This window comes from Coffea eugenioides, chromosome 7 (assembly GCF_003713205.1).
Source record: "Coffea eugenioides isolate CCC68of chromosome 7, Ceug_1.0, whole genome shotgun sequence".
NCBI lineage: Eukaryota > Viridiplantae > Streptophyta > Magnoliopsida > Gentianales > Rubiaceae > Coffea > Coffea eugenioides.
The window spans coordinates 33125928-33137280 of record NC_040041.1 but is presented as its reverse complement, the minus strand read 5'-3'; the positions used below and the strand labels follow the sequence as shown (position 1 = coordinate 33137280).

Genomic DNA, 11353 nt, shown 5'->3' with positions numbered 1-11353 from the left:
GAAAAAATTGCTTCCTTTTTGACTTCCGAAAATATTGCCTAGTAAAGAATCAAAATGTTTGTGTTTCAGCGTATTGTAGTGAAGAAAAACACATATTAAGTCCTATGCCCTTCCTCTGTTGAAAAGTAACACAACCATAGTTTTTTGTTTTTGGGGTTTTTGTCTCCACTTAATATTTGTTGCAAAAGTGTGATTGTATGTTTCAACATATCAATCAATTGAATTATGGTTTTTATTCAGGAAAACTAGAAGCAAGTCACACTTTTCTGTATTACTCTTATTTACATACACAAATTGGGAACAGATAAGTGTATCTGGTTTTGAGTACCATATCAAGTTACGCTTTGAGTATCATATCAATATGTAGCAACAAGGAAGATCCTTACATAAAAATTACTCAACACTGAACCAGAAAATGACAAGAAGAAGATTTTAGAAACAGATTGTTATGTAGCAGAATCAATGTGTTTCCTACTGCAATCAGAAATTTATCAGAATGTTATGTAGCAGCATCAGGTTTAAACAGAAAAAGAATTTAGAAGCACATGAATGGTTTGCCAACATAGAGAGAAACATGAATCAGTATATAATTGAACTGATTCAACATATGCAAATATAGTTTTATCTGACCTGATGAGTGAAATCCCGCTGTACATTCACTCTCACAATTGTCAATTGTGTGATGAGAGGAAATAGATTCCCCTTCTGAAGAAATCTCCTCTGCTTCTGAGGGAGTTGACTCTGCTTCTGGGGAAAAGATTGTATCATCATAATTATCAATTTCGATCTTTAGAGCCACATTGCCCATATCCATCTGTTCTTGTTGAATTTGCTTTACAGAATCTACAACAGACGCATGACACCCTTCCACCTCAATCATTTCAAGAGTCTCACACTCCCCCAAACAAGAAGGCACCTTTTCCAGCTCCTCACACGAGCGCAAGACCAATTTCTCAAGGCGGGAAAAATTATCAGAAAATGCAGTCCAGTTGCGAAATTCCAACCCTAACAATTTTAAGACTCGGAGGTTAGGGAACTCCCCCTCTTTCATTACCCATTCTTCCCCGACAAAGCTGTGATCAAGTAATTTAAGCACTTCAAGATTGGGCAACTTTCCAATTGTTGAAATTTCACTCCATGGCAGACCATTATTTGAGAGAGCCAACTTTTTCAAATTCAACGGGAATTTAAATCCACATCCACAAAAACCAAACAAATGAAGTGATTCTAGTTGACTCAAACCGTCAAACTCAAGAATCTCGTTGCAATTTCTGGTAGCTTCTCTTGGTCGTTCCATACATTTTATCCTGCGAATGCTTGGTAACTTTCTCAGTATCTTTTGCAAGCTTTGAGGGGAGGGATCAATTGCAAGGTCTAAAGTGTCTAAATGATCTAAATCTGGGGATCCTTCAAGATTTCCAAGTGGAAAAATAAAACCCATTGGCCATACTTCATCATAATTTAAAACACGTAGATGACTCAATGTCTTAATGTTCCAAATAGTACTTGGCAACTCAATACCAAGACACGGATCTTCTACGATGAGAGTTTCTAACCTTGAGAGATTGGCTATCGCAGATGGGATGTATGTTACTCCTTTGAGCGCCAGATATCTCAAGTGAACAAGCAACACTACTTCCATCGGAAAAGAATAACCAAAGTCCAAATTCCCAAAATCCAACACTCTGAGAAGTTTAGGTAACAAAATACCCAAATCCTCCTCTTCATGTTCAATATCATCTTGTCCAAACAAGATCAAAGAGCGTAAATTGGGAAAAATAAGCATTAACTCCCAAATCGTCAGTTCTCCAGTATTGGAAACACAAACTCGGTGGGGGTTGCTTGGCCCAATAAGACTAAGAGGAGCTTTCCAACTATGAATAACATACAGAAAACTTTCTTCTTTGGCTTTTTCCACACAAAACTCGTGTACCAAATCGTGAAGTAGACAAGTTTTGGCACCACCCACAGTTCTTTGTCTGGTAACCATAACTAAACTTCTATTAATTAGAGCCATCAAGTAGTCATAAGCTGCTTCCTCTAAGCTCTTTCCTTCAGTTTGTTGCACGAATCTTTCAGAGATCCAAAGCCGTAACAACCTTCGCACATTAATAACCTCATCTTCTTGAAATGTACCAAAGTATAGAAGGCATGGCTTCAAATAATCTGGTAAATGACTATAACTCAACTCAAGTGTCTTCTTGCAATAGTCATCCTCAAGGAGAATAGAACTTAGACTTTTTGTAACTTCTTCCCAACTATCTTGTACAGTAGTAGCAAGAATTCCAGCAACAAGGACAACTGCGAGGGGTAAGCCCTGACAAAGTTTTGCTATTTGAGATCGAACTTCACTTAGTGCTGGAGGACAATCTTCCGTGCCAAATAGCTTTCTCTGCAATAATGCCCAACTCTCTTTGTCAGTAAGATGGCGGAGATGGTGAGGCTCGCTATTAGGTTTGAAATGCAAAGATAAATCCTGGTATCTACTGGTGAAGAGAATCCTGCTTCCATTGGCATCATTCGGCAGTGATTTTTCCAACAAATTCCATGCCTCAACGTCCCACAAGTCATCCAAAACAAGGAGATACCTACTTCTCAGCAAAACCTGTCTTAGCTTCATGGCCAAATCATTTTCATCCATCTTAAGATATTCATTTGGACTCTTAGAATGAATACTACACAAAAGCTCAACTAACAAACTGCGTATGCTATATGTTTGAGATACACAACACCAGCCACGAACATGGAAATATGACCTAACTGAAGAAGCAGTATAAACTTTATTGGCTAATGTGGTCTTCCCAAGGCCAGGCATACCCACAATGGGAACAACATCCAATTGCTTTGTTCCTCTCGTAAGCCGATGAGTAATAGTTTCCACCTCGTCGTCAAGACCTAACAGATCTTCGCCGTGCATGGTGATAGTAAATTGTGATGGTATGTGAAGGGAAGTCTTGTTAACTCTTTGGGTTTGACCATTATGGATCTCAGGGGCCTCAATCTTCAAAAGATTGATATCTCTAGAAACGGCATCCAAAGAATCTTCACATTTATCACCAACAAGTGCCAAGTCAATCAGTAACTCTGCCTTGTATGCAGCCTCCATAACATGACTCCAGAAAGCTTGAAGTTTTCCATTCTGATAGCGCTGTTCCTTGATATTTTCCAGGAAAGATCTTAAGAATACGAGATCTTTTTGGATCATTTGGATTCTATCCTGTTGAAAACCAATTAAATCATCAGCCTCATCACACCTTGCTAGTTCCTTGAGATTTTCTAGGAAAGAATCCATACAGCCCAACTCATTAGGTCTTGGATAATTAAATGATGAATATGGTGATTTTAGTGGAAAATTGTGTGCAACCTCTGCCACCATATATTTGAGAACTTTGTGCAAATGAAACAACCCAAGATCTGTTTCCTCGGGCAAGCCTTCTTTGATTTCATTGACAAAAAGGGAGAAGGTCAAAATTCCTACATCAGATACCACAACTCCAATAAGATCCTTTATTTCATCACCTAGTTTCTCCTCCTGTTTAAGAAGGATAGCCAGGCATCTTATTTCCTCATGGAGTCTTAGTATTTGATCCTTGACTGGAACCTGAAAACTGGCATAAGATCCTAGTAGATCCATAAGACAATCACGAAGAGAACCAATAAACTGGCCTACCACTGGATCCTCATTCTTCTGAAGGGCTAAATCATATGATGATCTTGGTTGTTTCTTTGAAGCTGTCAGGACATGGACAAAAGTTTCTCGAACTTGGAGATCATGAAGATTGATCTTCTCGAGTATCAGCTGATAAATTTCAGATTCCATTCGATTGACCGCTTGTTCATCATCATAGTCAGACAGACATATAGAAATCAGGCGTCCAGCTGCAACTACAGTGTAAGTCAAGAGATCTGTCAATTGCGAACATTCAAGACCTTGCATTGTCACAAAGCCAATGAGATGCCTTAAGAGTTTTAGCCTATTTCTAATTGTATCCCTTAGCTCCCCAACAGGTAAAACGCAATCCAGAGTCTCTAAAAGGCACATAATAAGATCCATAACTAGTCGTGGATCTCCTGGTGAGTAATAGTCGATGAAGATGGCGGCGCATGATTTCTTGAGATCTGTCTCAAGAAACAGTTTGATCTTTTCCTTGGATCTGGTAATCGCACTTTGAATGTATTCAAAATAAGCAGGCTGAAGATCATGAATGATCCTGATAGCCACATCTTGAATTCTGAAGCAAATACTACTACGTCTCAAATTTTCAGACATAATATTACACCTGTCCTCGCGATCATGCTCCAAAAGCGCTTCGTGGTTCCTCCTCCTCCTACACTTTTTGACATACAGAAAACAGGTTTTCATTAATCTTACCCTCTTCTTCAGGCCTTTGAAGCGCCAGCCATACGGGGGCTCTTTTTCAAGCTCGGCTAGAATATCTAAAGCAAGATCAAAGCAACTGGCGTTACTGCTGGAGGAGAAGTGATGCGACTGCAGATAATCATAAAAAGCAAAATCAAAGCAATTGGCGTTACTGCTGGAGGGGATCTCCATTATCATATCTTCTTTTCACTCTGATATTAGATTTTTATCTGGTTTAGCAGCTGCTCAATAAAATCAGTTCAGGATCCAAAACTTTCTCATCTAACAATAGGCTGGACTTTTTTTCCCACTTTTTGTGTAAATATTGCAAGACACTGTACTATCTTGTTCACAGAAGATATGGTGCTTCAGAACTTTGCCAGCAACTTCAGTGTAGCGCCAAACAAAGATTCCTCCCAATCTGATGCATTATTGGTGGGCCATGCATGTACCAATTTGGCCGCTTTTTTTATGACCAAATTGGACACTTTTTGCAGTCACATCAGTAATTAGATTACAACATTCATGTAATGGTTTCTGCATTAATTTCAATATTGTTCTTAAACAATTGCTGGCTTATGGCTTTCGAGTTTTCAAACTAATTGTCTAATTTGAATCATATTGTAAATCAATCAAGAAATAGCTTTGCATTAGTCTTCCTGCTACAATATTGTGGCTAGCGTGTAGCTCTAATTAAACGCTTATAGAGGTACAACTTATCTATAATATATTAAGAGCAAGAGTCTAAATTAGTGCATTATGTAATTCAATGTAACAGCAAGAATGAGTTTTTACTTTAGAAATATAAAATATATTAAACTCAGATTTTGTTAACTTTGTTGGGCAATAGTTGGAAAGAAATATTTTGTAAAGAAGTTTTAGAAATTTCTTTGGCAATCGATTAATTTTGGAGCAAGTAAGCAGATTTCCTGAATTTTCTTGAGCAATAGTGTAAAAAGAAATTGTTCAAAAAGAAGTTTTAACACACTTCTTTGACAATATTTTTAGAAACTAAAGAAGATTAGCATATCAATTTCTTGTTGAAATCCTATTTAATACAATTATTTAAAGAAATCCTATTTAATACAATTATTTAACGAAATCCATAGTTGTTTAATTCCAGTGGTCAGGTATGTCACTCGTAAATCTCTATAGACAATTGACTTTTGCTAACGAATTCCGTGTACAAAAATGCCTTCACAAACATCAATTATTCCACTAAAGTCCCTGACCAATTAAGACCCTTAAACATGTACAAAACTGTGGAAAAACCAAATGGTCTCGTCGAAAAGAAAGTACTATGTTTTAGTTTCTTTTTGAAACATATGTTTGCAATTATTTTCTTGAGAAAATAATTTCTAATTTTCCGTGCTCTAATGTTCTTGGATATTTTTTTTTATTTTCCATGCTATTTTAGAAGTCTCAGCAAACTGTGCATCACACATGTAAGTTGTAAGTTGGAATAAAAAATTTTTTCCTGCCCTGCTCGAGAATATTATTTGATAACATATAAATGCCTTGTTGGATTTCTCTTGTGGAAATTACCAACACAGAGTGTAATTGCAAAGAATATTTTCTCTAAGATAAGGTTAGTAAGACGTAGACAACAGATGGAATTTAGAGGAACAAAGATAAAAAAAAAAAAAAAAAGGAGAAACCAAAGAAAACTTACCATGTTTCCTTGAAACCTAAGTAAGAATTCGTACTACTACAGGATTGAAAAAAAAAAAAAAGCTATTGACGGCGGATCCTTGAAAATGCTAAAAATATTGAACACTGTATCATGATTTTAATCCAATTACATTTTGCCGCATCATCAAATGATTCAAATTATTGAAACAATCTAACAATTCATAACTCTCATTCAATAATAAATTTAATTTCATCAATATAGGATTTAAAAGGTACTATAGAATTCCTCTAAAAATAAATATTAACCCAAAAAGAATGCATGTTATTTAGTATTGAAAATATTGACGGTGAATTTACTTATTAGTACTCTGTCACCTCCATCGTTTTACTTTGCCTGCATCATCCATGTCGCAAGTTCCTCCTATATGATATATCTCACCTTTGGTATTCATGTATTCACAGATTTCTTGAGGTTATTGAATATCTAAATAAAAATGGTAAAAATTAATTCTTTTTTTTTTTTTGACAAATTCTTTTCTTCCCTATTCACTTATTAAACTGCAGGAAGAATATGAAAGTTACCTTGTTTGCGGTTTATTTGATGGTAGTGTCGGTGATCACAGAATCCATAGCAGCGCAGAAATTTATCTATACAAATCATAACTTAGTCTAATTCAAAAAATATATATATATATATCCTTTTTGTAGCTTTTGTTTCAAACTTTACATCTAAAAAGTTCTACTTGTATTCCTGTTCATTAAATTTAGCATTCTGAATTTCTATGTGACCACTCGAGTGTCCGACTATGGTTTACAGAAACAGCCTTGCAAGTTTGACTCTGGCAGAACAAAAGGTTAGATGAAATGTTAAAAGGGATTGATTAGTGAAGGCTAACTTGGGCATTTTGAGAAAAATCGCTCTGGCAGAACAAATAAAATAATACCAGCCATCAGAATAAGAAATCAACAGCTAGAAGAAACAAAATATTCATTAAAAAAATATCAAGAATTATAAAGAAAAAGATTTGGAGACAAATGGTTGCTAATGAGATTAAGAAAGGAAAATATGATAATCCTCAATTTACAAATATTAAATTTGCTATTATAAGTTTTTTTCTTGTTTATCACTCTATTTGGATTAGCTATTTTTGAGGGGTGTTTGTGAAATATTTTACTATAACAATATAGTTGAAAAGCTTTTACTGTAGATAAGGTTATTTTTTAGGTTTTTATTGTATTTTTTGTGTTTTTTTTATGTTTTTATGTGTTTTTGAAGTTTTTTTTGTATTTTTGAGATTTTTTTGGTATTTTTGAAATTGTTTTTGGTATTTTTGAAGTTATTTTTATTTGTATATTAATGTAATATTGTAGTTGAAAAACTTGTTTTTTCAAAAAATCCCCAATCCAAACGGAACAAGAAAAAAAGCTCTCAAGTACATAGTGTGACGCCCCCACTTCTCCCTAAGGCGAACCAAAGGGTATCCGCGGGACGCCTGCCCAACTCTCGCCAAGACTCAAGTAATTTCCGTCCAAGCTTAATACAATACTAGACGTTACGATTAAATATCATAAATACAATCAGTGCGTAAGCATTCAAGCTTATCAATATTCAACATCTGCCCAATCATTACATCGGGATCTCGAAATACATCAATATTCAAAATATACATCAATCACAAGTCTAGCCCCAAAGTGCAACGGAAACCCTAAAAACAAGAGTACACCAAGAGGGGTTTCTCCAACATTTCTCCAAGTCCAATCCTGTTAAGGAAAACAAATCTACAGGGTGAGCAAAACGCTCGTGAGGCCAAGAACACACATGCAAGCACATTGTTCAAGTAACAATCCCAATTTAACAAATAGAGCAATAATATTGCAATAATTAACAATTCGAGCGGGAAAAGTAAACAGAAACAATTCAAGGATATAGTAGCTCTCAGGAGCTAAGTTCCACTTGCACGAGCAATAACCTCCACGAATTGACACTCCGTCAATCGAGTAGGTTTAGTCCGTAGAACTCCACTTAACATGTCCCCTTTCACCTTACATACCCCTGTATCGGGCCCGCCTGTCATTTGTTTGTGGGATACTATTCGAGTATGCCAAGCAAGACCTCTCATTAGGTCAAGCTTATATATCTCATGGTTCGCCAAGGTTCCCGACCAAGCCCATGCCGGCTCGAGTCCAAGGTCGGCCAATGAGATGTGGGCGTCCCCATGTGCATTTATGTGTCGAGGAGATTCACTCCAACGACGTATGCAGTCATAGCATACCATATCATGTATCAAGCATTGATATATACAAGTAATCGATGTATTCGAGCAATTGGTATATTCAAGCAATTTGAGCACGAGTTAAATCATTTCAAATGAGAACGAGTGCGATAAAGTACACACTCGACTCCATTTTCCAAAATCTCAAGTATCAATAACAAGTAATCATGTATCGAGTTCACAGGAGTTCAAGTAACACACACTTGACACTCACCAAGTATTAAGTGCAAGTAGGGTCAAGGAAAGTTCAAGCGTCCACTGTGGGATCCTCTTGAAGGTCCTCGTGTGCGCCTGAGCAAATAATAGTGAATTATTATTCACACAACCCAATTATCGAGAAATAATTCGTGCACTATTATAATTTAGGGAATTTCGTGAAAAGGAACCTTAATTACTTGTAAATCGAGGTTCGAGTGGCGTTTCGTAAAGTACAAGAGCATTTGGGTTTTTATCTTGGAAATCGAGGTTAAAACGTTTGCATAATGTCGAAAGAATAAAGAGTTTTTGGAAAACTCTATTTCCTTGAAAGTTGGAAAATTTCAGTTTTGATATGGATCTTTGAAAAATCGTATCTCACTCGATACAAGTCTAAAATTGGAAAAATTTATACCGTTGGAAACCTCTTGAAAAGTACTAAAAGTTTTTAGAAGACACTTTTCCACGAATTGTCGCGCCCCATTTTTTACAAGAAAAATAAATAAATTAAAAAATAAATTTTTGATTTGATTTGAAAAATGAATTTTTGGCTTAAAAGAAAAATGAGTAAGAAAAATGAAATGGGCCTAAATGGGACTTTGGAATGCGACGATTTTGACCCAAAATGAGTTTAAAAAGGGTTTTTGAAATAAAATTCGGAGACGCCACTTGGTATTGAGTTAAGGTGTACCAAATCACCTAAAAAATGAATTTTAAAGAAAAAAATAGAAAAAACCCTTTTTAAACGACTCCAAATCTACGTAAATCAAAAAAAAGGTTCGGGAGTCACATTTGAAGAGAGGGAAGGCAAGGACGAAGTCCAAGGCACCCTCTCAACCTAGCCAAGGCTAGTTGCGTGATTTAGTCAATGATTTTCTTATTTTAACCCAAAAAATTTATTGCATTTGGATGTACTATGTGAATGCAAAACCTAGATCTAATGATGAATCGAATGGGACAAATATCTCTTAGAGGTTCGATTGGACTAAATCACATAAGTTGTGATAGCCAAGGATGAGCCCTCCAAGAGGTCACGAGTAATGCTAATGACGTAAGAATGAGTGGAATGAATGTATGTAATGTGAAAACATGAGCTTGTGTGAAGTGAAAAAAAGTAATAAAAAATAATAGTGTGTAAGTGGAAGTGTGCAAATGAACGTGGAAAGTAAGGCGAGTATAGTGATAGTATGAAGTGCGTGTGTGCACGTGATAGTATATAAAGTGTAAGTGGTAGAGTGAAAACGTACAAAATAAAAGTTGTGTGAAGTGAAAATGTGGAAAAAGGGATAGAATATAAAGTAAAAGTGCATGTGATAGTGGATAAATGAAATGCATGAACCCTAGAGGAATGCAAGCAAGACGGGTACGGGGGAGACCCTAAGTCGTGACTTTTGCTTTTCCTTTTGGTTGGAAGGGAAAACTAGCGTGCTAAGGCTATGTGTAGCCATACTCGCTCGTTTCCCTTACCAGAAGGCTGACTCCCTAACCTATACAAGCAAATGAGCTAATCTAAATGAAAATGTAATCCTAATGTGTAAGGGAAAGGGAGTGAAGGGTCATGCAAAAATGTAAAAACTAAAAGGGAAGAATGAATGAAGATGTAGTGAAGGCATGCGAGTATGTTCTAGCGAGAGACGGCCCTATTGGGTCTAGCGTTGGACTAACCCTTTACTAACGCTCTCTCACAAGTATTGGACTTGCAAGAGCTCGAGGGGACAACCATGACTAGCATTGGACTAGCCACGTTTACGTGCATTTGCATCCATCATACACATATATAAGTAATGTACATAATTAAAGCAAGTAGACATGTGAGCACGTAATTCACTTAACACATAAGCATGCATATCTAGATGTCAAAACCTAAGAAAGCGATTAAACACATAGCACTTAAGCATGCAAAACACATAAGGTAATTAAGGCCCTAACTATTACATTTTTAGGGGGAAGCCTACTACAATCTAAGAGGGGAAATGGAATGAAATAAATAGTTAAAATAAATCTAACTATTACAATTGTGGCATTCAAGTGCCTTCCCAAATGATAAAAAATTGAACTAAAACTAAAGCGAAATTAAAGAACTAAAGAGATAAATAAAGTGAAAATGAAATGAAACACTTAAAGTCATGCAATTGCACACATAAGGCACATATATGCACATAGGCCAAATAAAGTCAAAAATAAAGGGTAAGGTGTACCTCTCTTGAGTCGGGGCTCTAATGGAGTGAAATTACTTATTTACCCTCCAAAAACAAAGAAATGGTCAAGGCACCACTTTAATTAATAAGTAATCACAAAAGATAAAAATAAACATGAAATTGAATCAACTAAATCACGTAGACAACCCACATTTAAGAAGTCAAAAGAATAAAGGACTTGATTGCAAATTTCAATAAAGTTTTGGGGTCAAAATTAAAGAAAAATAAAGTTCAGGGACCTATTTGCAATTAATCCTGGGACTCAATTGAAAGAAACTAGAAGTTTTTAGGTCCATAGTATAGTTAAGGAAAAATTCAGGGACTGATTTGCAAATTCAGCAACCAGATTCTTGATCAAACAGGCCATTGCGCCATTTTTATTTATTTGGGCCGAAGGCTCTCTAAGCCCAGTCGAAAAACCCCCAAGACAACAGATGGGCTAGTCTTCACTTTCCAACAAGCAAATCCAACCCCAAAGAGTGGGCTTTTACCTCCTAAGCCCAAGCCAAAAAAACCCAACAAAAATAAACTAAATCCACTTCCTTAAACCCCAACAAAAAATAACCTCTTAATCCCAAATCACTTATTTCACTAAAATCCAACATTAAAATCAACAAAAATTATTAAACCCCAATTGTAACTCAAAACCAAGAATTAATCCACCTTAAAAGACTAGTTAAGAAAAATGGAAAGAT

At 36.0% G+C, this 11353-nt stretch overlaps 1 protein-coding gene across 1 annotated transcript; it reads right to left on the bottom strand.

Moving 5' to 3' along the window:
* Window positions 1-535: 535 nt before the first annotated feature.
* LOC113777256 (putative late blight resistance protein homolog R1B-23) lies at window positions 536-4552 on the bottom strand. Its single transcript, XM_027322291.1, has one exon. The coding sequence runs from the start codon at window positions 4550-4552 to the stop codon at window positions 536-538; it is 4017 nt and encodes a 1338-aa protein (XP_027178092.1).
* Window positions 4553-11353: the final 6801 nt, after the last annotated feature.

Coding starts and splice junctions, on each gene's coding strand:
- LOC113777256 (XM_027322291.1), bottom strand. CDS start 4,552: ATGGAGATCCCCTCCAGCAGTAACGCCAATTGCTTTGATTTTGCTTTT.